The 27,559-nt window shown below is 39.1% G+C and overlaps 1 protein-coding gene and 1 non-coding gene across 2 annotated transcripts in view; both read right to left on the bottom strand.

Moving 5' to 3' along the window:
- Wdhd1 (WD repeat and HMG-box DNA binding protein 1) overlaps positions 1–27,515 on the bottom strand; it is a 42,559-nt gene extending 15,044 nt beyond the window's left edge. Inside the window, exons 1-15 of the mRNA XM_059273748.1 lie at positions 27,200–27,515; positions 22,906–23,017; positions 21,081–21,232; positions 20,036–20,147; positions 19,817–19,867; positions 18,821–18,916; positions 15,878–15,970; positions 14,158–14,264; positions 13,561–13,702; positions 10,288–10,501; positions 9,112–9,293; positions 7,410–7,594; positions 5,661–5,902; positions 2,425–2,562; positions 508–664 (exon numbers count right to left, since the gene is read on the bottom strand). Coding sequence (XP_059129731.1) covers positions 508–664; positions 2,425–2,562; positions 5,661–5,902; positions 7,410–7,594; positions 9,112–9,293; positions 10,288–10,501; positions 13,561–13,702; positions 14,158–14,264; positions 15,878–15,970; positions 18,821–18,916; positions 19,817–19,867; positions 20,036–20,147; positions 21,081–21,232; positions 22,906–23,017; positions 27,200–27,276 — 2,060 coding nt within the window. The 5' untranslated portion in view covers positions 27,277–27,515. The remainder of the gene's footprint in view (positions 1–507; positions 665–2,424; positions 2,563–5,660; positions 5,903–7,409; positions 7,595–9,111; positions 9,294–10,287; positions 10,502–13,560; positions 13,703–14,157; positions 14,265–15,877; positions 15,971–18,820; positions 18,917–19,816; positions 19,868–20,035; positions 20,148–21,080; positions 21,233–22,905; positions 23,018–27,199) is intronic.
- LOC131920246 (U6 spliceosomal RNA) lies at positions 17,754–17,858 on the bottom strand. Its single transcript, XR_009381590.1, has one exon. It is a non-coding gene; the product is annotated as a U6 spliceosomal RNA (small nuclear RNA).
- Positions 27,516–27,559: the final 44 nt, after the last annotated feature.

The raw sequence follows: 27,559 nt of genomic DNA, 5'->3' as shown, positions 1-27,559 counted from the left end.
AATGTAGACTACTCCTCCCTCCGCCCCCACAAACACTCCTGCTCTTGTCTCATAGTCTGCCTAGAGATGCCAGGAATAGAATATAGGAATTCCTGTTAACTTATTCTGTCTCTGGAGATACCCTATTCTGGATATTTTTATAAGTGGAATCAAACAATATGAAGTCCTTTAAGACCTGATCTTTTATTTAGCATAATGTTTTCAAGGTTCATATACATTATAAGTATGTATCAGTAATTTATAACTTTCTACAGCCCAGTAATATAGATAGATCACATTTTAATTTTCCCTTCATCAGCTGACAGAAGATGAAAAGCAAATAAATGTACTGAGAGTCTCATACAAAGAAGTTGGAGCCAGGCAAGTGTACAAGTGTAAATCCCAGCACTCGGGAGACAAGTGAGGAGTGCTGCCTGAGTTAAGAGGCCAGACTCAGTTCTACAGCAAGATCTTATCTCAGCCCCTGCCCCTAAATCAACCAACTTTCTACACTGTATAATAGCCCACCTTAGCTGCTGGGGATTTTCATGGATACCAACCACCCAGTAGTGATCAGATTTTCCTTTGCAGTGTTCTCTTATGTTACATATAGGAGTCCATGTATTCCCAAGGCCTCTGTTAAGCATTCGAACACAGCCTTCAGAATCCACATAACAGGGAGTACCTAAATACCAACAACAAAGAAATCACTTGAAAAATACAGCTATGTACTGTTAAATAAACGTTCAAAAGACATACCAAGGATTCCACTTTCATTTCAAAAGCAAAAGGTGGGGGAGATAATTCAAGGTTGCTCTCTGCAAAACTTCATTACCACACAGACACAACTGAAGGAAAAAAAAAAAGCCTGAATCTGACTAAAATTTATTTTAAAAAACAAAAACTAAAACCAAAACAACAAAAACAGTTTCAGTGAAAACTATGCCCCCTGCTGGAATATAACAGTAATTATTTTAAGTCATTTCAACTTTTTAAAAAGTTTAAACACGTATCATCTGAAGTCTCCTGGTTAAGAAAGATGGTACAATGACCAGCACTTGCTCTAAAGTAATGCTTTGGTACTGTTTTATGCCTCTTTTCTTTAATGGTCTTATTCCTGTTCTGTCAAAAGCTCCCAGGGAAGCAATTCTTAGGAAAAGAGTGAACACATCACTGTTGCCCACCTACTGTTCCTCCTCAGAAGGTACAAATTACCCCTTTTGTTATCTGCAACCATTTCCCACAGGTGCTAGACCTGGTTGGCACTTGGGAAAAGAAAAAGCTAGAGAAACGGAGGCTACTCATGGCATCGTTATTCAAGCGTAAATAACCAATAACCTTCCAACAGAAATGGCTGATACATTCAAGATGAACCAAGGTTTTCAAGTAACCAAGTGGTCATTGAAGTACATACATCCCTAGTAAGCTATATTTAAGCCCTTGAGAATTAGCAGATGCTAAATACGGCACTCTTCAAAGTACCTGTTACAACCTACTGTAAACAGGTCAGTAATAGGACTGTCCAAGAGAAATACTATGTGACCCACAAATGTAATTTTAATCTTATTATAGTACTTTTAAACAAGAAATTTTAGCATTTAATCCAATATGGCCAAAATATTATGACTTAACACATATGTAGTCGATGTACATGCATTACTGAGGTTTTTTTTTTGTTTTTTTTTTTTGGTTTTTCAAAACAGGGTTTCTCTGTGTAGCTTTGCGCTTTCCTGGAACAAACTTAATAGTCCAGGCTGACCTCAAACTCACAGAGATCCACCTGCCTCTGCCTCCCGAGTGCTGGGATTAAAGGCATGCGCCACCACCGCCTGGCTCTGAGATTTTTTTATATTCCTTTTTTTAACACTAATTTTTAAATCCAGTATTCTATATTTATAGCATATCTCAATTCAGAATGGCCACAGTTCAAGTGTTCAAGAGCCACACATAGATTAAGCACAATTTTAGAAACTTACTAACTTACGAGTAGAATTTACAGGGAAAGATATAATTTTATCAATGATTTGTATCTTCTATTTGCTAATATAATAAATAAATACCAAAAAAATAGAATTTTCCAGGGCTGGAGAAATGGCTCAGTGGCTAAAAGCACTTGCTACTCTTAGAGTTTGGTTCCCAGAACACACGGATAGCTCACAACCACCTATAACTATAGCTCCAGGGAATCCAATGTCTTCTTCTGGACTCCTTGGGCACACACATACACATAATTAAATAAAAATAATAATACAAACATAACTGTCTTTGTAAGCTCTCACCAGAATTCTCATGAAGATAACAATCACTATTCTACATAACAAACGCAGTTTCCATGTCATAGTAAAATTTAAAAACTTAAACAGTATTTTTAAATAAAGACAAAAATAATAAAATTATTTCCTTCTTGAAATATGTTTTTATTATAAAGAAAGAAAATTATCTTGCCTTCAGCAGAAAACCCCAGCCATGCAAGGTAGGATTTCCTTGTAAGAGGAAGAGGGTCGCCATGCAAAACCTGTTTTTTCTTTTGCCCCAACTCGAGCAGCTGAACTCCAAGGCACTGATCTCCATCAAACCCTGTACCTAGAGAAATGCACATATGGATCAGGACCAGAGATTATTCAGCCATCATCAGGTCTGAATTACATTCTGGAATTAACTTTACGACACATTCTTAAAATAGCACTGTTTTTATGGTTAACCCACACGAGGAATCGTTCTGATACATTAGAAACAGATTAATATACTACATTGACTATTTGTAGAAAGCAGTTATTCATTCACTCAGGAACATTTGTGGAGGACCTAACCGGCACCATTTCCTTGTCACCATCTTGGATTATATAAATGTAGAAAGGGAAGTGAGCAACAGGTGTTCACCACTTTCTACTTCTTGACTGTGGATGGATTGTGACCAGCTAATTTAATAAGCCTGATTGCCTTTACATCCTCACCATGATGGACCATGCCCAGAGTAAACCCTCCTCCCTCAAGTTGGTTATACCACGTACTTTATACTATTATTATCATTATCATTATTATTGGTTTTTCAATACAGGGTTTCTCTGTGTAGCCCTGGCTGTCCTGGGACTCTCTCTGTAGACCAGGCTGGCTTCGAACTCAGAGATCAACCTGTTCTGCCTCCCGAGTGCTGGGATTAAAGGCTGAACCACCACTGTCTCACACAGGTACTTTATCACAGCAACAGGAAAAGAAACTAAAACAGGGCCATTCAGAAACGGCTGGATACTCCGTCTTAATCCCAATCCAAAACTCATTTACCAGACCAGGCTGGCCTCGACTCACAGAGATCTACCTGCCTCTGCCTCCTGAGTGCTGGGATCAAAGGCGTGCACCACTAGTGCCCAGCTTCATTCACCATTTTTTATGAGACTCAAATAGCAAGCTTTACAATCAAGCATCCTGACACAGTCCAATCCAAAGCTACTTATTTGAGAAATGAAGGTAGGAAAATAGTCTTTGTTTCCAATAATTAAACCATTATGTTTCTATAAGAGTAGAAAACTTCCCATGGACAGCAAACACACTGAATTCATAACATACACACTTTAGTCAAGGTGCTTCGGGTGGTGGGATGGTGGGCGCAGTTCCGAGTGCATATTGGGCATTCCGAACCAAGTGAAGTCACACCAACAAAGACAAGCCTTATACAAACACTACAGACTTACTGCACACTTTGAATTAATTTATGGTTGCATTTAGAAGCCTTTTACCGTTGCTAAATTTTTTTTTGTGACTGCCATTCAGTTATATAACCTCATATGGGCTCACGTTTAAAAACTGGTTACAGTGACACAGGAACAGGGACTGGAAAGGTCCTAAGACAGAAATAAGGATGAAGAGTTCACAGAACAGAGTGGCCAGCATGACCACAGCAGCCTGAGAGACAATGGAAAGGCAGGAGGTTGAAGAAACAGATGACGTTCAGATCACGTAGGACCAGTAAAATGCCTTGTTCTGGCAAGTAGTTTAGTTGCAATTATAAAAATGAAAGGAAGCTAGAGAAATTTAAGCAGAAAGGGAGGTGATCTATGCTTTTAAAAGATCACCCAGGTAACTATGCAGCAAACAGACTGTAACGTGCAAGAGTTAAGAGCTGAAAGATTAGTGGGGGCGACTATGACCAGCAATGCAACATGACATGTGACTGGGATGTTAGTTTATGAAACGAGGCAGACTTGGAATGAGCTAGTCTACAGAACAAAACAGGTTCTGACTATACTAAAGGAGTTCATGTGGCTTGAGCATTTGTTAATATGAACTTTTAGTAGGCTAATCACTGAGGTGACCAAACTGTTCAAACAGAACATTTGGAAGAAAAAATGTAAAGGTTTCACATTTATGGCTAAGATGAGTTCGAAAGGCCAGTTAAAACACAACACACATTTTTCAAATGAGCAATCTCCAGAATCAAGGTATGAGATAGGACTGGTATACCAATTAGAGGACATGGACACACATATTTAAAACCGTATTTTTAAATAAAATCCCCTACAGTAGTTTCACAAATTGTTTTGGGGTGGCTTTTTTGTTTTGTAGAGTCAGGGTCTGACTATCTGGACAGATATAGAGCTCTGACTCACCTGGAACTCTTATGTAGACTAGGGTGACCCCTGAAAGCAGAAATCTATCTGCTCTACCTCCCAAGTGCTGGGATTAAAGGTGTGCACCACCACACCTGGCTTTCAAGCTGTATTTTTGACACTTGTCATGATATCAGTTTGGAGTTGCGAATAACATTTTAAAAAGGTGAAATCAAAGAGTAAATATCGCTCCTGAGACCTTAATTTCAGTTACACTTGCACATATGTACAAAATGGCAACAGAGAATCTATTTTTTATTTGTTTGTTTGTTTTTTGAGACAGGGTCTCTCTATGTAGCCTTGGCTGTCCTGGAACTCACTCTGTAGACCAGGCTGGCCTCAAACTCACAGAGCTCCACTTGTCTCTGTGTCCTGAGTGCTGGGATTAAGGGCGTGCGCCACCACTGCCCAGGGAGAATCTATTTTTTATTGCAGTTGCGCTGTCAACAGACTGCAAGGCTCTGACTTTCCGAGAATACCAGGGAAGATGAAGTTAACTCCAGCAAAAAGTCAACACCAGGAGGAGCCAAAAAGAGTGGTCAGTGAGGGGAACAGTTAGACAAGGGTGTCCCAGAAGCCAAGAAAAGACAGTGTTTTCATCACCAGCGTTGAAAACAAAACAAATAACCTCGATCACTCACCTCGCTAAGGTCTCTGTTAACGTGGAGGGAGGGCAAGGGGGCGAGATAAGGACAGAGAGTGAGGAAAAGGAGGTCCCCGCTTCTGAAAAGCCACACTCACAGTCGCTTTGGTCCTTCACACTAGAAGTTGCAGGTTACTCTGAGGTATTTATACTGAACAGTGTACTTGCCAAAAGATACACTTTATACATGCAAAAACCAGGTTTTACCTTGGAATTCCCTCTGTAATAGTCTATAAATAAACAGAGCATCCTCATTTTCCTTGCTTACTAACGCAGAATTTCCTAAATTCAAAGACTACAGTGATGAAAATACTAAGTAAATGTAAAAGGAGGCATACAATCAAAACAAAAGGAGGTCAATAACAATAAAAAAAGCTCAAATAGTTTCCATTTTACTCAAGTTACAGTATCATGTAAGATACAGAAAAACCCACCTCTATGGTAAACAATGCAAAGCTGTTCTCCATGTCCCGCCATTGACACCACGGGTCCAGGAAGGCAGAAGACTTCCTTCTGAACACCTCCAATAGTAAACAGCCGGAGGAGCAAGGAACTAGTAGCAGCAGCAGCCCACCCTTGACCGAGACAAATGGCTTCAATATCCTCATTCTGAGGCATGTCTACTATCCATTCTTTGCTGGAATCCCAGGAACTGAAGTGCAGGCAGTGAAGTTTGCTAAGAAATAAAACAAGACAGAAACAACTGAATTTTTACATGTGGTTTTCTTTTTCTCCCTGAGACAGGGTTTCTCTGTTTAACAGCCCAGACTGTCCCGGAACTCACTCTGTGGACCAGGCTGGGTTCGAACTCACAGAGATCCGCCTGCCTCTGCCTCGTGAGTGCTGGGATTAAAGGCATGCAGCTATATGTCATATTTTTATACATAATTAATCATGATGCCAAAGTTTACTTTTTTATTTTATTACTATAATTGATTTTAATGAAGTAATCATGAAATTCATTTGGGGTGTTGTGTGCGTGTGTGCATGTCTAGTACCAGGCATAAAACCACTGCCTTGAAAGTGATAAATACTCTGTGTCTGTGTTACATCCCAAACCCATGAAATAAACTTAAAATAATCTACATTTAATCTGTTGACTCATATTTTTAAGGATATTTAAAGATATAAGAACATATTTACAAGATATTGAATGCAAAATAGGATGTAAAGGCTATAAAGTGTTTCTATACCATAAATGCACAAACAACCAAGACTTTAGCCAAGTTACAAAGTAGCAAAACTTTAAGCAATAGTTCTCATTAAAAAAAAGAAAACATGAAAAACCAAAAGGGGAGAAAGAAAAAGGAATCATATATCACCAGTAAAACTATTAACACTGCTACAAGTTAATGTATTTCCAGTCTTTTCTCTTTATGAATTTGGAATACACGTACCACCTGAATTTGGTAACAGAAGAAAAACTAACTTTCTGAATACTAATTTTAAAATAAAAAGGAAATATACATAGCTGTAATATATGTCTAAGGAGAACAAAAAGGATATCTGTCTACTATCAAACCATGTAAACTAGTCCACAATCCACTAAGCAAAAAGAAAAACTTGATATTTATTACATCTTAATGTTATCTTCCTTTAAAAATTTCAAATCTCATCTATGGCAAAACAAACACACACAAAAACTGAGGCCAGCAGTTATTCAAGACTAGGACTGAATTAATATTAAGAAATATGAAAAATTTCAGATAATAAAAAATATTCTATACTCTATAGTAGTACTTACTCACAAGTATATACAAATCTGTCAACTCATCAACCTGAAGTATGGTTCCATTTTCTTGTATATAAATTATACTACAATCAACTAAATTTTAAAAGGAGGGTTCATACAAAAAGATGTCAAGGATACATATCAAATTATTAATTCTGAGAGAATTCTAAAGGGAATTTTCAAAGGAATGAAAGGAACTTTCATTTTCTGAATGTTCTATGAATGTCACAGTAATAATAGTAATAGCAGTAACAACATAAAATATAATCTCATCTCTATTGTATTATAAATTATATCCTATCACTTTCCCATGCAGAAGATGCAATGAGGAGACAAGTAGAGCACAACACTCTGAGGTGTACTGGTGTTTACACCCAGTTCTAGTTTCTGGTATTCCGTAGCAGAAGACACAATTTGATCTAACAGTTCAATGTCAGATTTCCCTATGTACCTTGCTAATTCATCAGTGCTTTCACAGGCCAACAAAATTGCTTCATGGGAAAGAGTTCCCATTGTGTAATTGAATGCATTGGGTAGGTGCGTTGCATGGTGGATGGAGGTGTCGTGGAACTCCACATCTATGGCACTGTCTTGATCATCGTTATAGCAGCGAATAATCCCAACAGAGTTCCACACCTATGAGTATGTAAGATCAAGTAAGAAAAACAGCAACTCCTAAGGCTATATTACAAGAGCTCTGACTAACAACGCTGTAGCTCAACCCGTACCTAGAGTTCCCACACTTTATCTAACTCAGCATAGCTAGAGAAGCAGTGGTCATACGAGAGCTACAATGACTAATTATTCTTTCCTTTATAAAAAGTCACAGAATCAATTGGCAAATGGAGTGTTTAACATTTTAAGAATTACATAAGTAATACAATTGAAAAAGCACTTAACCAAGTAATGACTTTCTTAAAAACAAATACCTCGAACTTTGAGTTTCTACACAAATAAAGATGTAAATGCCACAGATTTATTTTTCTGGTCAAATAACTGGTTTGTTATAGGATAAATATATAAATTGTTACCATTTAGAAAGTTTATTTTTCACTTATGTACATTACAGGCTCACACTTGCTCCTAGTCTGTCTGTCTGTCTGTCTTTTTAATGTGTGAGAGTGTTTTTCATGCATGTAGGTATGTATATTCACCATGTGCACCATGTGCCACCAAGGCCAGAAAAGCATAATGTTAACGTAGCTATAAAATAAAATATTGACACTAAGATGTATTTCTTGATGAGAATTTTTTTTTGAAACTATTTTTTTAAGATTTATTTATTTATTAGGTATACAGAAGAGCGTGCTAGATCTCATTACAGATGGTTGTGAGCCACCATGTGGGTGCTGGGAATTGAACTCAGGACCTCTGGAAGAGCAGTTGGTGCTCTTAACCTCTGAGCCATCTCTCCAGGCCCGAGAATTTTTAATAACAATAGTTTTATTATAAAATATCACTCTTTGTATTTACACAAAAATGTATGCCAAGACTATGTCTTCAATAAAAACATCTAACAAACTGGGCGGTGGCAGTGCACGCCTTTAATCCCAGCACTCGGGAGGCAGAGGCAGGTGGATCTCTGTGAGTTCGAGGCCAGCCTGGTCTCCAAAGCGAGTTCCAGGAAAGGCGCAAAGCTACACAGAGAAACCTTGTCTCGAAAAACCAAAAGAAAAAAAATTGTCTTAAAAAAATCTTCCAACAAGTGTTTTAGAATCCAAATAATATTTTATATAAAAAATATAGCCAGGCATGACAGTACATACCTATAATCCCAGCACTCAGGAGGCAGAGACAGGAGGCTATCACAAATTTGAGGTCAACCTGGTCTACATAGTGAGTTCTAGGCTACTCAGTGAGATTCTGAAAAATAAGGTTTGGAAATATTCCAACAAATATTACAAGATACATAGTCATATTTTTATGTTATTTCATTTTGCAAAACAGAATTAACAAAATCTTCAATAGTAAGACTGAAATAAGATTAAAAATTTTAGTTAACCATGAAATAAACCCACCATAAAACTATATCAATCAAAATGCTCTAGCCCGCTTAGGCAAAGTTTTTGAAATTATGTTTAAATCCATCAAATAAGTAGGGAGGAAACAGTGCTGAAGAACGACTTAAAAGTTAGGTGTAGAAGAAGGCTTACCATGAATCTGTGAGAGAGATGCAAGGGTGTAGAACTCGGCTGCAGCGGCTTTTGTCGGGGGGTTGGCATGGGCCCATCATAGAACGGCCTTTGGGGTTTTGGAAGGGGGAGATTGTGAAGACTGCCTGCCTGGTCATCTTCCCCTTCCTCTTTGTGAAGATCAGTTTTTAGCACTGTAGCATCTACAGTACAAAGCAGTATAAGACAATCACAAAAAGAAAACCATTCTGGAAGAGTAAAGTGACACTCCCACATTTCTGAGCAATAGCTGACAGACTAGTCACCTCCCCCAGCATGTTAAAGAAACGGAGTGACGATTCAAAAGTCCCGGGAGGCGGAACACAGGGTGCCTTATGTCAATCTAGGCAAGGACACCAAACTCTGCTGGTAGTCACTGCATTCTTAGCTACCACCCACTTAGAGTAAAAACTCATTTTACAAATCCTTGATTTCTAGAAATCAACTTCTATTTCTTTTTAAAAAGTTCTGAGTGAACCAGTGAGATGATTAAGCAGTTAAAGCTGCTTGCTGTGAAAACCTGGTAACCAGACTTAGATCCCCAGAACCCACATACAGGTGGAGGGAGAGAGCCAGGGCCATGTATGCTGTGACGTGCACACACACGAATCATAATTGTCTTTAAAACTCTGGGGCTGTGGAGATGGCTCGGTGGTGTTCACCATGTACTTGTGGGTCCCAGAGACCGAGCCCAGGTTGTCAGCCTTAACGGGCAGGCACTTTTACCTGACGAGCCGTCTCACTGGCCCATTTAGTTTCCTGTGTCTTTGAGTGCAGATGCGAACAGGCCACGGCACACGTGTGCGGGGTCAGAGGATGACTCTGGGAACTGAGTTCTCTCCTGCTACCTTGTGGGATCTGGGACTCAAACTCGGGTGACGAGGCCGGGCATAAACGCCTCTACCCTCTGAGCCAGCCCCGTCTCTAACTTTTCTATTGTCAATTTCATTGAGTTAATCTCTATTATTTCCTCTTTGTTTGGACTATAGCTTACTTTAAAGTTTGTTAAAAAGGCTTACATGGTTGACTTGAAATTTTTTTAACATAGGATTTAGGATGTAGCTCTACACACTAATGAAGCCATCTCTGATAGTTTTAATAACATTTGGAAAACTAATCAGCAAGGGGGTTATCACATGCACAAAGTCAAATTCATACCAACTGAGTTTTCATCATCTCCCAAGACATGGCTTCGCCGTCTGAGACGATCTGCAGCCAGCATGAGGTCATCATCCTCCTCCTCATCATTATTTATAACTCCTTTTGGAAAAGAAGGGATCTCAACCGCATTGTCATTTAGAAAATCGCCAGCACTACTTGTATCATCTTCGTCAAAAAGGTCATTGTAATCCTTCTCCACTCTACTAGACACCTTGAAAAATTAAATTAGAACACGAGTAAGTGATCTAGAAAAACAATTAGGCAAAAGGTGGCTCTTTTTCTTTGGCTGTTAATGTGGGGCCGCAGATAAAGCCAGTTCCTTGCACATAAGTGAATAGCCTTGATTCCAAGGACAACCTTTTTGTGTTTTTGGTTTTTTGAAACACTGTCTCGTATAGCCCACGTTGGCCTCACACTCACTATGCCACTGAGGTTGACCTGAAACTTCTGGTCCTGCTGCTCTACTAGCAAGTGCCACCAACACACCTGGCTCCTAGAGACGTGTATAAACTCTGCCAAGCACATGCCTATGATTTAAAGTGGCTAGCGAATACTTTTACTTTAAATGCCTTGTACCCCGGGGACAGGCCGGGTTTAGAGGTAGACATGTGTGCACACAGCACACGCAGGCAGCCACTTGAAGTGCCGTCATCACGCAGCACTGCCAAGTCTGCCTGCTTTTTTGACTCAAAAACGTAACCTCGCCTCTTTTCCAGATACTGCTAAAGGACCAGGCGTGCTCTCCCTGACACTGGCTCTCCAGGCTGTTCTCCAGACACTCCCACCCACCCTCCCAGCTTTCCACGGCTGCTTGCTGACCTCCATGCCTACTTTAAAGGCATGACTCTTCTCCATCTCTGTCGAGGCTCTCCGCAACTGCTGGTAATTTCTACCTGCCTACTATGGTTTTCCTTTCTAATAAAATAGTCCTCAAGCTTCCTCCTAAGTCCACTTTAAATTAGTTTATGAATAAAACTAAGAATCCATAAAAGAGAAGCCCAATTTCCTCAATAACATGTAGTGACCATGAAGAGACACTAAAGAAGCCCTATACTGCCACGGTGTCCATGAAAAAGCTTGTGGTAAAGGAGAGTTAGCTGGGCAAAAAATGGAGCGGGTTTTAAAGTTCACCCCTGACTGCATGCACCCACCCTGTAGAGGAAGGAATCATGGATACTGCCAGTTTCAGGCAGTTCTGCCAGGGCAGAATCAGAGTGGAGGAGAAGGTGGGAATCTGGTAGAAGTGCTGTGACCTCGGAAGGAGCAAGAGTGAGGTCACTGTAACTTCCAAGATGCCTTTTTCCAAAAGTATTTGAAATATTTCACCACAATATATTTAGAGGAAAATAATTTCTATGAGTTCACATACACAGTCACTTTGTGTAAGTCTTCTGAATGTTCTTTCAAGGTATAACATTTTCAATGCAAAATAAATCTTTAAATGGGCAGGGCCCACATGTGATTCCATAAGGGGCTTGAATTTTTTTTTGTTGTTGTTGTTTGGGTTTTTTGTTTTGGTTTTTCACGACAGAGTTTCTCTATGTAGCCCTGGCTGTCCTGGAACTCACTCTGTAGACCAGGCTGCCCTCGAACTCAAAAAGATCCATCTGCCTCTGCCTCCCAAGTCCTGGGATTAAAGACGTGCGCCACCACTGCCCAGCCAAGGGGACTGAATTTTAAATTGTGCTTTTCATTGAATGTTCTTGTAGGATGTATTTCTTTCTAAGTACTACTTAGTGTATTTTATTCTTGAAATAAGAATAATAGCTAATCAAATTATATAATGTAAAGATTATTAGAAGTATATTCAAATTATCATAGTTTTCAAAACTCTTGAGAATATCTGGGAATGATGATTTATTGTCTCTGCCTCTCAGAGTTATATCAGAATTGAAAACACTGAGAAATTTGTTAGTTTTTTTTAAACTGTATGTTACAATTCTAAATTGTATCATGTTGATGAATAAATATATTGTTTAATTTTTTCAACTGAAAATTTTCCTTTTAAAATTAAAAAAAAATTCGGTGACTTGTTACACACTAACTGTAAAGAGAGTCATGAATCACATCCCTTGTCAATTAACTAGGATGAAGAAGGAGAGGAGGATTAGAATGCACTGATCTGAAATATTTTGTATTAATTCATAAACAAAATTTAGAAACAACTAAAAAAGAAGCTCCTTCTGAGAACAGAGCATGTAGCCACATACAAGTGAACTGGGAATTTTAACATCCAAGCATCATCACTTCATGTAAACCTATTTTCAGTACAGTATTTCCAAACCTTCCCTCACCTAATGCTACTCAACTGTATCCAGAATTCCTAGACCAAGTACCTTCTCGACTTTGCCTTTCTAGAGAACAAATTTCCACCATCTGCTAAAGTAGACATGAGGATTTGGGGAGAAGGGTTACCTTTCTGTCCATCTGACACTGAGACTGGAGAGTCTCTTTGCTCATTGAATCTCTATTGTTGTCAGCCCCACTTTTGGACGTGCTTAATGCTACGAAGTTCTGAATCTTGGGGATTAAATGAAAGCTGGGTTGTACCTTAGTTCTCTACCACTGCAGTATTTAAATCCAACTTTCTGAAAACCCAATTTAAAATAATCTTTCTGTGTTTTTACTCTACAAAATTTCATTTCTAGCATTGCTTCAATTGTCTTCTTTATCCTATGTGAATCTTCACTTTAATAGGGTTTTCAGGGGGAGAATTTATTCTGCAACCTTCAAATGGAAGTCTACACTTAAGACTTGAAATATGAGAAGGTACAATTTGTCAAGGAAGGTGAATGAACAAAAGCAAGGAGATATAAAACAAGATCGTGAGCTCAAAGCACTTTAGAAGGGTAGATGACCAAGCAGAGGAGGTAGCCAGAAAGCTTTAAGAGTGGAGCGTAATTCAGAGCAGAAAAGGCTTATAAGCCAACTGAGACCTGTTCTGGTTATTAAATTTAAGTTTTAGCTCTAAAACATTTATCTAACAATCATCACACAAAATGCAAAAATAGTATTTTACAAAGAAATAAAAAAGAAAATAATCACTTAGAAAAGCATTCAGTGGAGGAAGCAAAGCTTCCTTGTGAAATATATTTGAGCAATGTTCGATTGAACAAATTTAAATAGCTTTATTACAGATGATTACTGAACATCCAAGATAGAAACATAAATTTTAATTCCACAAGAAAATAAGGCAGTTTACTCATCTTTTCTAAATCTACACACTGACAGAACACTGGGAAAAGCCTGTTCTAGCATGCTACACATTACCGTATTGTTTGACACCTTTCCACCGAGGTCACAGACATTTTCCAGGATCCCAAGGTTCCCTTCCACATCAGTATAACATATTCGATCATAAGTAGGATGCCAGGCCAGGCCACAAACTGCATAACCTTTCTCGTGTTTTACCCTGAAAATGTAAAAGTGGGTTCTTTTAAAGATACAGTCAACTGGACTAGAGAATGTGACTCAGTAGTAGAGTCCTTGTCTAGCAATCATTCAGTCTTCAGCACCACCCAAAAACAAATGCAAACTACATTTCTTTACTTTCTAGGTAAATTTCAACATGAAAAAATTACGTGGTACTAGAGATGGTTCAGTGTGTAAGGACACTTGTCACCAAGCCCGAGTTTGATCTCCAGAACCCTCACGAATCGAGAATTGGCTCATGCAATGTCTTCTGATCGCTACAGCACACTGAGCCATGCATGCTCTCTCCAGTGTACACACACACACACAAACAATTAATAAGTAAATAAATATTTAAAAAACTAAATGGTTTTCATAACTAAGAGCTACTTTCATTTTGATTAACAGTCAAAACGTGCAAATGTTTCCTAATAAAACAAGAACAATAAATTGTACCTTTCCATGCAGTCTTTGGTTTCCACATTCCAAACTATAATTAAGCCATTAATAGTACCTGCAGCCAAATACTGCCCACAGGGAGACCAGGTAACTATATTGAGTGTCTACAAAGAAACAGTTAATAATAATGTTGTACATTTTGAAACTACCCACTTTATTACCCCCAAAGAGTTTTAAATCTCTAGTCTATATTATTCTAATTACATTTTAAATGGCAAAAGTATATTTATTTTTAACCTTTTTAAATAATATTCAGCTATTAGCATATGTTGTTTTGTTAGCCAAGAGAAAATTAGTACCTGCCTAATTTTAACAATGAAATATAACAATACAAAACAATGTTATCATCCTGAAAAGAAAAAAAGAGGGGGGGTCCTCCTACCATTCACTATCAAATGAAGACACCAGTAAATGAGGTGAACTTTAGCAAGTCACTGTTGCTACCCTGAGCCTTTAGCTGCAAAAACTTACATGAGGATAGAGAGAGAAAGAATATAGATCAGTAATTTTTGGCCTAAAATTTGAGAGAAATAAGGAAATGAAAGAGACAGAATAAGAAAATTATCCAGGTGCTGGAGAGGTGGCTCTGTGGTTAGGAGCACTGGCTGCCTTTGCAGAGGACCAGGGTTCAGTTCTCAGCACCCACATGACAACTCATAACCATCCAGAACTCTAGTGCCAGGGACTCAGAGCCCTCTTCTAGCCTCCTCAGGCACCAGGCACATACACAGTCACTTACATACATGCAAAAAAGCACATACCCTTAAAATAAAAAAGAATAATCTAGCCAGGTGTAGTGGCACACATTTTTAATTTTAATGAGACTGAGGCGGGTTGATTTCTATGAGTTTAATGCCAGCCTGATTTACATTGAGAATGCCAGGCCAGACAGGGCTATGTGGTAAGACCCTGTGGCAGTTTGAAAGAAATGGCCCCCGAAGAGAGTGGCACTATTAGGTGTGGTCTTGTTGGAGGAAGTGCGTCACTGTGGAGGCGGGCTTTGAGGTCTCATATATGCTCAAGCCATGCCCAGTGAGACAGGCCACTTCCTGCAAGACTCTCAGCTACTTCTCCAGCACCATGTCTGCCCGAATGCCACCATGTTGCACCATGATGATAATGGACTAAACCTCTGAAAATGTTAGCCACCCCAGTTAAATGTTTTTCCTTTATAAGAGTTGCTGTGGTCATGGTGTCTCTTTACAGCAATAGAAACCCTAACTAAGACAGGCCTTGACTAAAAATAAAAAAATAAATAAATAATAAATCTTTTAAAAAGAAAAAAAAAACCTAATAATCTTTCTTCTACTAAAGTTCTGGAGACTAGAATCACAAATCTTACTGAAACCCAAAATAAAAATTCAAGAATAATTTACTCTAATATCAAGCTAAGGGTAATTTTACTTCCTATAAATGTTCATTTATTTATTTTTATCTGTATGGGTATTTTGCCTGAATGTATGCCTGGGTACCATCTGCATGCATTGCTGTGGAGGCCAGAAGAAGCATCAGATTCCCAGGAACTGCAGTTACAGTGGCTGTGAGCCACCATGTGGGTGCTGGGAATCAAACCTGGGTCCTCTGGAAGAGCAGCCAGTGCTCTAACCACTGACTCACCTCTCCAGCCCACATGCTTCATATTGGATAACTGTTTTTAGTGAAGTATGCATTAAATCCTTCTATAGTTACCACTGCAGGTGTCACTTACAAAACCTACCTGAGAGATAGAACTATCGGAAAGATCAAACGGATTACTCCAAGTTTCTCTTCTGTACAGCTTAACAGATTTTTCCACAGGAACTGCTAGTAACTATTGGGAAAGACAAATAAAATTACAAAAATTCAATTTGCAGAGGAAAAGAACATAAAGCTAATCTAGGCAAACTTACAAGACATAAGAGCAACTTTGAATTTCAACTACTACTAACAAAACTCAAAACTCACTTGATTTGAAATCTTGGTAAGAAAAAAAAACCAAGTGAACATCACTCTATTACTTTTAAAGAAAAACAAAGCAACAGTGTAGTAGCTACTGCACATAATAAATACTGTGCATGTGTGTGAGAGAGAAAGCAAGCACGCCTCAGTGCACATGGAATGATCAGAGGAAAACTGGTAGGAAGGAGTCTGTTCTCTTCTTCCACCTTGTCAGGTTCTGTGGCTCACACTCAGGTTGCCAGCCTTGGCCACAAGTACCTTTATCCACGGAGCCATCTCACTGGCCCTTGACTCTATTTTAAACTATTTCTAAGGCTAGCTTTCTTTTCTTTATTTTGATTTTATGTGTGTATTCCGCCTGTTGTATGTCTGCACCACTTGCACACACGGTGCCCGTGGAGGCCAGAGGTGAGTGTCACCTGCCCTGGAACTGGAGTTACAGATGTCTGTCTGTTAACTACTATATGGTTGCCAGGAATACTGCCCTCAGAGAGAGCAGCCAGTACTCTAAACCACTGAGCCATTTCTAGCCTCAGAATATAGTCTTCTTATATTTAAAAATCCACCTCATTTGCTGCTGGGAAATCAAGCCAGAGTCCTTGGTTTTTTAATTTTTAAAATGACATTTATATTTATTAATTTATTGTGCATGTGCGCATGTGCAGCAGTTGGCTCTCTCCTCCCAGGTGTGTCTCGGGGCTCAAACTCAGGTAGTTAAACTTGGCAGCGAGCACTTTTACCTGCTGAGCATCTCACTAGCTCCATAATACTTTTAATGTCTTGAGAGGAAAGAAGAAATCAACTTCTTGCTTAGTGTATTCTTCCAAGAAACAGATAAGTAGAAAAAATAAAACTGTGGAAAGGCTGGGAGATAGCTCAGTGGAAGAATATATGCTTTAAATACACAAGGCCCAGGACTTAGGAAGAAAAATAACAACAAAAAACAGCACTATCAAAACACTAAAAAAAATGTATATTTTTCCATATTTAAAAAGGTTAGTAAAGTGAAGCTGAACTGGGCGGTGGTGGCGCACGCCTTTAATTCCAGCACTTGGGAGGCAGAAGCAAACTGATCTCTGTGAGTTCGAGGCCAGCCTGATCTATAGAGTGAGTTAGTTCTAGGACCACCAAGGTTATGCAGAGAAAACCTACCTCAAAAACTCCCCCCCCCAAAAAATAAATAAAAATATAAATAAATAAGTAAAATGGGGCAGAAGAGACAAAGCAGCAATTAAGTGTATTGGCTGCTTTTCTAGAGCCTGGGTTTGATTCCCAGCACCTACATAGCAGCTCACAGCAGTCTGTAACTCAAGTCCCAGGGGATCCAATGCCCTTTTCTGACCTTCTCAAGCACCAGGCATGCCCATGAGGCAGAAGACATTCATGCAAGCAAAACATACAAACACATAAAATTAATTAATTAAAAATCTAATAATGTATTTTACTTTTAAATAACAAAAGTTATTATATAACATGGAAGCCGAGCAGTGGTGGCGCACGCCTTTAATCCCAGCACTCGGGAGGCAGAGCCAGGCGGATCTCTGTGAGTTCGAGGCCAGCCTGGGCTACCAAGTGAGTCCCAGGAAAGGCGCAAAGCTACACAGAGAAACCCTGTCTCGAAAAACCAAAAAAAAAAATTAAAATAAAAAAATATAAAAAATATAGAATGCTTCATGAATTTGCATGTCATCCTTGCATGGGGCCAATGTTAAAATTCTCTGTATCATTCCAATTTTAGTAACTATGTTACCAAAGTGAATCTACACTCCTAAGTGCTTACTCAACTTATGAAAGCTGAGTATGGTTATACATGCCCATAACCCCAGCACTCAGAAAGAGGTAGGAGAATCCTGACTTCTGGGCTACACAGCCAGTCCCTGTGTCAAAGAAAAAAATATTCACAAGATCTAAAAGGAAGGGTCTGTCCTGAAAGTCTCTCCAAATCAGAAGCAGTTCTTCTCATAAGGACAAATAAGATTGTAAAAGTATGAATATGAGCAAGATGCTTATGAGCCTGAAATCCTAGCTACATAGCAAGCTTGATCACGAGCCCCTTCTCACAATAGAACAAAGAATGCATATGTATATATGCATGTGTGTATATTTAAGTATTTATAATTGTATTAAGTAAAATATAAATATATTAAGTACATATATTTAAGTATTCATCTATAGTGATGTCTATTAATAAGCATTAACATTCTATCTATATCTACTACTTTGTAGCTTGATAGTTTGTAGTTATATCTTAAAGTCTAGTTCATAAGAACATGAAAGATATTCCTCATTCTAACAATTAGAGAAAAATCTAACTTTCAGGACTACCAATATTTATTTAACCAGTTCCCTATAAATGAACACCTAAGACATTTGCAATCTCATAGAATGGTATATTTGTTATACATTGTTATTGACCCCGTAGAGCCATCCCGCCAGCCCACACCTCAAGCTTTCATGGATTCTTTTAAAAAACTGTCCACTGTCCTCTCTACAAGCATGCCACGGCATGCATGCATATACCCAAACATCACATTCATACACATAGTAAAATTTTTTAAAGTTGAAATGTTTCTTGAAGCATTTCAGTATTCATTATTTGGCTTAGAGTTCTAAAGCACATAATACAAATAAAATTACAATACAAAACAAACTTTTCACATTAAAAATTAACAAGGACTGAAAGAAGTAATTTAAGGATTGAACACTAAGTGTCGTCACATACTTTCCCGGTTTCGGGCTGCCACGCGAGTCTGCAGATGGACTTGGCGTTCACCACATCGTTACACTTTTGTAGTACTGGCCAACTGACAGCACATGTCTGTTTTTTCAAAAAGAAAATTTACTCCTCTTTATCAAAATTCCTCTCAAAATATATGCAAAACAAATTTAACAGGTTGTTTCCTCCACTTGTTATGCCTTAGGAAAAAGCAACTTAGTACATTTTAACTATCACAACTAATTAGCCTATTCTGTTTTAAGTCCTTCAGATACATGAAGAGTACAAACTCTACAGGAGCATTTTCTGTGCACATTAAGCAAACACGACTTTCATGAACCAAAAAGACCAGAAAAGACCTCAATAAATTAAACATGTTGAAAAAAGTAAATAAATCTCGAATGGTCTGCCATAAAATGGTAAGGCATCAAAGTTATCAAAGTCAGAACTTCTTCCTTCAAGACTTCAGGCAGAACTGTGGCCACTAAGGCTTATCCGTGAGGGATATTTTCCTGAAGCCACAGTATCTGTGTGATGACAAACCCACTGATTGCCTCAGGGAGACCAGACTTTTTCCTCTGCCTGTCTGGAGAGCTTTTTTAAAAACCTGTACCAGGCTTGATTAGCATAAGCTTAAGTTCTATGTCACTCTCCAGATTAAGTGTGGCCTCTGTCTTTATTTCTCTATCAGCAACATCTAATACAATCTAATATAGGGGACAGTTATCCTCTAAATATATGACTAAATTGCCCCCTTTAATTTATCAAGCTTAAAAGTTAAATACTATTTAGTTCCTCCTATGAGTTGGTGTAAAAGCAATTATTGTTCAACATATTTATGTTTCTATCAGATTATTCTGGAATAATGAAAGCAATGCTTAATGTTACTCATAGAAACTGATTATAAAGATAAGTAACTATTTGGACCAATAATATACTATGTAACACCCAAAATACCATAGAAATGGGCAAAATGTTTTAAATTTAAATTTACTAATTTACCTGATCAGAAACATTCCACACTCTGACAGTTCCATCACAACTAGATGATGCCTGCAGAAATAAACAATGTATTTCTCTATAATTACAGCCATAATACCACTTAGAAATTGGTTCAACTAATAATAAAACAAGTTTTTTACCAATAGGGTAAATTTTTCTACCAATTCTTCCATGGCTTTAAACACATTGAAGAAAATGAAAAAGGAATGAAAGACTTACCAGAAAGGTACCCTTAGGATCAAAAGACAGACTTAAAACAGGGGCCTCGTGTCCTCTAAATGTTTGCTGCTGGCTGTTATCCATCACGTCCACAACTTTGACCAGAAAATCACTGTAACAGTGAAGAGGAAGCACGTGAATAAACGCCAATACAAAACCCTCTTCTACAGCATGGCTTAAACATTTCAAAACCAAGAGTGAATGCTAGAATTCTTTTATAACAACTTGCAAACTCTCACCCAAGTTTAGTAACTTGCTGTTTCATTTTGTTCAATAAAAATGCTGAAAATAAACAAGTCAAAACTGCTTACCTTGTTAAAATATAACCACTGCCTAAATGGCTTCTCTGGATACTTCTAGCTATTATTGCTAATCTAATTAACAGTTACAACCATTTTAGAAAGTACTATCACATCCTACCTCACAATTCAACAAGTTCCCCCCACCCAGCCATAAAGAGAATTAAAAGATTCTGCAGAAGCCAGGTGAAGTGGTGCACACCTTTAAACCTAGCAGAGGTCAGCCTGGTCTATAGAGGGAGTTAGAGGACAGCCAGGGCTACAGTGAGAAACCCTGTCTCAAAAAAAAAAAAAAAAAAAAAAAGAAAAAAGAAAAAAGAAAAGAAAAAGAAATACAAAAAAAGAAAGATTCTGCAAAAATCTGGATTTTGGTTCTACCTAAAATAATTTTTTAAAAAATTTCGGCCAGGCAGTGGTGGCACACGCCTTTAATCTCAGCACTCGGGAGGCAGAGGCAGGTGGATCTTTGAGTTCGAGGCCAGCCTGGTCTACAGAGCAAGATCCAGGAAAGGCGCAAAGCTACACAGAGAAACCCTGTCTCAAAAAACCAAAAAAAAAAAAAAATAACAAGTTATTACCTTTCTCTGATCTTTTTCAGCACTAGAAGCAATGTATTTAATTTGGTTTTTTTTTTAATTCACAAGTTTGTCCTCAAAACCCTTTATTAAAGACTTGGCAACAACAATAAAAGTGGACAGTGTCCTAAAACTATCACCCTCCTAACACTGCATGGGAGCTGAGCTCACCTTGACCCAGCAGCAATTTTAGTACCATTTCCATTGAAGACCACGTGGTTTGCATTTGTAGTGAAGCGTGTTAATATGCCATCAGGAACTCCTTCAGGGAATGTATAGACTTGGACGGTGTTATTAGAAACTGCAGTGACCAATTTTCCATTCTTAAAGAAAAATAAAGGTTAGACATGCTGGCATAACAAATCCAAATCAGCTAATAGTATCTCCATAATGAAAAATCCTGTAAAAACTGCAAAGCCTTATAAATGTAGTTCATGCCCAGAGAGAACTTATCAGTATACAATTTGTCTAAAGAAAACACTAGTAAGAAAAATCTCCTAGCTTTAGAAAACTTAATTCTACCTTCACCAGCCAATCTTTGGCCTGTAATTATTTTTTAACTTCCGGTAAGAAAAAGAGTTACATTTTAAAGGATGCCATGTATCATCAACATGAGAAGACTCACAGGAGGTTTGAGAAAACAGTTTCAGCGCAGAAGACGACATCCACAGACAAAGCCACTACCGCAGAGCAGCCCTGTCAACAAACACAACTATGCCTTTCGGAACAGGATAAAGACCACGGCAGAGCTCCTTGCTGAGATGGAGTGATATGGAAACATGGGTTGACTCGGACTATGACAACCAGAAGGCAGACGAGGAACAGATCATCCCTCAGAGAGCAGCAAGAGTCAATCCTGTTGCCTCTGAGTCTCAGGCTTCTGGCCTCCTGGACTGTGAAGCAACCGTGGTCTAGGGGTTTAAGCCACCGAGTGTGTGGTAATTTTACACAAGGACTACCAAACTAATATAAAATACCTCATTTACTTTTCCTTCCTTACACACTTTTTCATACAACACAATGCATGACTATTATTGGAGGAAAAAAACACAATATAAAAGTGCCCCGAGCAAAGAGTTTTCTACTCTTATAAAGTAATCTCTATTAACATACGGAGGTTATATCATTTTAACTTTTTCATAAACCCACACAAATTCGTTCGTATTTTTAACAAACATCACACGATACAGATATGTCTACAACTTTTTAATTTTCTCACTTGTTATAAACATCTTTCCTGATGCAGATATACAAAAGCTACCCTGTTTTAGTAGTTTCCTATCTATCTTGCGGCTCTACCAAATTATAAAACAAATTCTCTGAGAATTCCCTCAATTGCTTCCAACTTTGCTATTACAGTGATACTGGGCTGTAATGTATTTCAGTTGGTAGAGTATTCTCCTGGCTTTCAGGAAAGCCTGGGGTTTGGTCCCCAGAACTACACAAACTCAGCGTGCCCATAATCCCACCACTTGGTAGATGGAAGCAGGAGTTCAGGTTCCAGAGGACCATGAGTTCAAGGGTCCATCCTTGACTACATAGTGAGTCTGAGGCTAGCCTTGGCTGAAGAAGACCCTCTCTCAAGAAACAAACAACAACAAAAACAGGGAGTAGGGGTGATAAAGAAAGATGCATGCAATATATTCAAAACTTCTATAAGAAATACTTTCATTCTTGCTTCAGCAGTTAAGAGCACTTACTGCTCTTCCAGAGGACCTGAGTTGGGTTCCCAGCATGTAAGGTGGTTCACAACTGCCTGTAACTTTAGCCCTAAGGGACCTGATACCCTCTGCTGGATTGGACATGTAACGGCAAACACACACATATAATAAAAAATAAATCATTTTTAAAAAATGAAAAACTAAGTGCTTCCCCAAAGATATGGTACGGGGTAAAGGAAATGCAGCAAGGAGAAATTTATATTTTTATATAATTTTTCACGCAAGCATAAAAGTAACATGCCAGCATTACTTCACATCAAGTAAACTGATTGTACCTTCAAGGCACATGAAAATGCCTTTTCTCCCACATTAATGGACTTGGGATCATCGTCGTCCAAATCTTCCCACATCCTCACGTCACCATCACTTCCACAAGTCACAATAAAACTGTGAAGGACATGCACACATTAAATGTCACCTGTTTCAGAAATACTCTTTATGGAATGCTACTTTTATATATTTTGAAACAAAATCAAGACATTAGTGAATACTTTTCTCATTTTTTTCAAATAAATAAACATCAATAAAAGACTGTTAACTTCTCATTCTATAAAATGAAGATGAGTTTAATGTTCTCTACAGTTCCTCCTTGGCACAAAATTATTTCCTGTAATAATGTAAGAGAAAGTTGAGTACATAATCTTTGCAACAGCAGAGACTCTTTCTACATCAATCACCATCATATCCCTAGTACCAAGCAGCATATGACACACAGAAATTACAGCAAATATTTGTTGAATAAATATATGAGCTCTATTACCCAAAAATAATTATTAAAATAGCTGCATGCATCTGTTATAGCCTGTTTTTCAAGCCTGTTTGTCTCATTTCCCAAGTGCTTGTGTTCATTTTTTTAAATGTACTATCTGGATACATTAAAAAATTGCAAATTCACTGGGTGATGGTGGCCCACACCTTTAATCTTAGCACTCAAGAGGCAGAGGCAGAAGGATCTCTGTGAGTTCAAGGCCATCCTGGTCTACCGACTGAGTCCAGGATATTCGAGGCTACAGAGAAACCCTGTCTTGCAAAAACAAACAAACAAAAAACCCTGCAAACTAAATAAAAATAGTATAGGGCAAATGGCAAAAAAAAAATTTTTTTTAATTTTTAGAAAAAGGAGGAAGGGAGGGAGAGAGGGAAGGAAGGAAAGAGTATGAATAAAATGAATGTTTAAAAAAAGAAAATAAATGATTAATTTCTAAATGGGAAAATGAGAAGGGGTCATAAGAAAGTGTTTAGCCAGGCTATAATCTCAGTGTTTGGGAGGCAGAGTCGGTCTCAGCTGCATAAGTCTGTGACTCTAGGACACAGCTTCTAGGCATATGTGTGGACATATGTGGGATGGCAGTTATGGGGGTAACCACAGTGACGTTTGGATTCAAGGTCTATTCCACAAAGGGGAACCCATTCCTGGTACAGTAACCCTTTCAGAAGGTCACTCGATACTATTGCTTAGCTAAATTGAGTAACCTTAAACTGCCTTCCAAATATTTATGTGCATTACAAATGCTACTTTCAGCCTTTATTACAGAAGCCTCTATTTCCAGTGAACAGTAGTGAATGCAGAGACTCATGAATGCACAAGGCAGATAAGTGACTTCTCAGTGTTGAGCCCTAAACAAGGCATTTACATCATGTCCTTTAACGCTCTCTGGGCCATCCGACTCTTCTTCTCTCCTAGTCTCATGCCTACTCCTCTTCTTTCAAACAACTTCTCATCTTTCAAACGACTGCTTCCAGCTTTACTCAGAAAACAGAATCTATTGTTGACCACATTTACTCTCCATCCTACCTTCACTTAACACTTGTGAATTTGACCATGTCCCCTTTTCTCACCTACTCAGGATATCCACTACCCTAAATTTCTCATTCTCTATTAAATCATCTCCATACACATGTGTGTTGTAACCTCTCACCTGACCCCACATGCCATCCAATTCTTTGACAATGTCATCCTCACTAACTCCAATTCCTTCCCTTCTGTTCTCCTGACTCAAATACAACTATTCTTTCTACCCCACAAAACTTACACAAGATCATCAATTTCCTCCACGTTAATAAATCTACTATTCTGCCGGGCGGTGGTGGCGCACGCCTTTAATCCCAGCACTCGGGAGGCAGAGCCAGGCGGATCTCTGTGAGTTCGAGGCCAGCCTGGGCTACCAAGTGAGTTCCAGGAAAGGCGCAAAGCTACACAGAGAAACCCTGTCTCGAAAAACAAAAAAAAAAAAAAAAACAAAATAAAATAAAATAAAATAAAATAAATCTACTATTCTGTTTCAATTTGGCCCACCAAGGACACTTGATACAAGTACTTCCTCCTCTTCTTTTTCTAGGCACCTCTAAGGTCTCCTTGGGGGTGGGGTGTCCCTCCTCTAAAGTAACATCTAAATTTTTAGGCCTAGCCCTTGAACCCTTTTCTCACCATATTCATTCTTCCCTAGGTGATTTCAACTAAATTAATGGCAATTGGTATTAATTATCTATACATATGCTGACAACTCTACTCATATTCCCAGTCAAGACTTCAATCCTAACCCCTGACAGACATCAAGTAAAGATATGCATGCCTATTTCTATCCCTCGCTCACATTTTTCTGATTTCCAAATGTTTTCTTTACATTTCTCATTGAACATCTCAAAGAAATCCTACACTAACCTTGTCCAAAAGCAAACTCATTATCTGTACTCCCTGTACCCCTCTAAACCATGCTCTTCTTCAAGTGTCAAGTATTCCCAGTACCTACAAACGACAGCATAATTTCCTCAACTATAACATCCAGATAGGCAGATACTATCAGACATCTTTCTATCCTCAACATCTGAATTATCCTATTGATTACCTGTTTTCTCCATGCTTATATCCACTCTAGTGTCCATTTCTGCCACACAACTAATCAAAGCATCCTACTAATTCATTCTCCACGCATGTACTCTATGAATAGCTATACTCTGTTTCAAACATTCAAGACCTTCCCACTGTTAGGACAAAAACAAGATTCTTATGTGTGTACATACAAGTGTGTGTGTATGTTGTGTATATCCTTGTGTTTATATGTGTTCTTATGTGTATGGGTACAGGTGCATGTGTGGGCACAAGCATGTGAATGCCAGAGGTTAACGTCAGATGTTTTCCTCTATAGCTGTCACATACTGAGGCAGGATCTCTCTTGAACCCAGAAGGCATGAATTCAAGTAGTCTAGCTTGCTCTGGGAATCCCCTGCCTCCACTTCCTAACCACTGGTATCACAGGCCCATTTGAACTCTGGTTAGCCATCTCCCCATCCCCTCCAAACAAGATTAAAGGCAGAAGGCCTTGCATAGGACACTCCCTGTTCACCTTCACAGAGCCATCTCACGAAGCTCAACATCACTTCACCTTCTACTATGGATACCTTTTCATTTTTAAGCAAGCAGGGCCCCTGGCTCTACTGGTCTTTTGAACATATCACACTGCCAACATCACCACCCTACCACCATGCCTCCAACTCTTTATATTTCTTTTTTCTTTCTTTTTCAGGAGGCTGGGGGATGTAGTATCACTAAGCTACATCCCTGGCCTATCTTTATTTCTTAATACCTACTCAATCTCCAGTTCTCATTTCAAGACACACCCTTAGAGAAGTTTTCTGTCCTCTAACCCACACCTTCCCTGCCCATTTCCTTATCACTGCACACATCACTTAGTAGTTCTAAGTGTATTTCTAAATACACGTGTTTTGTAATTAATTTGTGCCTGATGCCTATTAATCCAAGAAGACCTTAACTTCAATAAAGGAAATGGTCATGGTTTGTCATTATCTCTAGCCCCCAGAAAGTAGACTCACAAATATTTTTTATGGATCAATGAACAAAGAGGTGTGGCATTGAAGGTCACACAACTTAACAGTACCTGACAGGAACGGCTTTTAGAAAGACAAATGGGAAGAATGGGGGCTGGAGAGACGGCTCAGGCCTGCAAGCACTTGCTGCTCTTTCAGAGGACCTGGGTTCGGTTCCCAGCACCCACATGGCAGCTCAAATATACTCAGCCACACACACACACACACACACACACACACAGAGAGAGAGAGAGAGAGAGAGAGAGAGAGAGAGAGAGAGAGAAAACAAAGAAAAAAACAACATACCTTCTGTTTTTCTAAAGAGAAGGGAATAGCCCTAGTAAAATAACAGTTTAGGAATGAAACAGAACAAAGTCGGTTCGAAGTCAGCAAGTTAAAAAGAAAAGGGAAGGAAAGGGAACAAAGAGAAATAGCATTACTAAACCCAAAGGAGGCTACCATTCCCGACGGGCTGAGGGATTTGACAAGCAGTATGCAGTGAGCGAGCTCATGAAATGAACATGACACCGAATGAAACTCTGCGTGGCGAGAAGACGCTCCTCTGGGAAGAGGATTTGAACTTCCCACGACAGAGGAAAGCAAACAAGTCTCAGGAAACAGACGTCCCTGTTTATCCCTCCCTCCCTCCCTCTGGATCGGTCATCTTCGGCTGACTGTACGTGCAGTAAATGACCGCTGACATTCACACCCGAGCAGTTCTTTTTAATTTCCAAAGACGCTTACCTTCCAGAATCATCAAAACAGACGTCGGTGTGTCCTTCCGTATGTCCATACCTCATGGGCTTCTGTGTGGCCGGCATCTTTCCCTTTGCCTACCTGAACCGTGTTGTATGAACTAGTATTTTCAGGAGGAAGGTCGGTCCTCTGCGCGCCACGCAGTCCTGTTCCCCTCACCCGAGGCGCAACAGCACGTCACGGCCGGACGGGGAGCCGACAAGCTTCACCTCTGCAGGCTCAGGCAAAGCGAACAAGGAGCAGGAAGGGTGCGACAGCCTCCCAGGCGAGGGAAGAGCAGTTCGCACGGAGCGGCTTCCCGCGCTCTGGCGCGCTGGCCCTGTGCGCATGCGCGCGCCGCCGCCGCCG

Source organism: Peromyscus eremicus, chromosome 9 (assembly GCF_949786415.1).
Source record: "Peromyscus eremicus chromosome 9, PerEre_H2_v1, whole genome shotgun sequence".
Taxonomy (NCBI): Eukaryota; Metazoa; Chordata; class Mammalia; order Rodentia; family Cricetidae; genus Peromyscus; species Peromyscus eremicus.
This window is presented reverse-complemented; position numbering and strand designations above follow the sequence as displayed.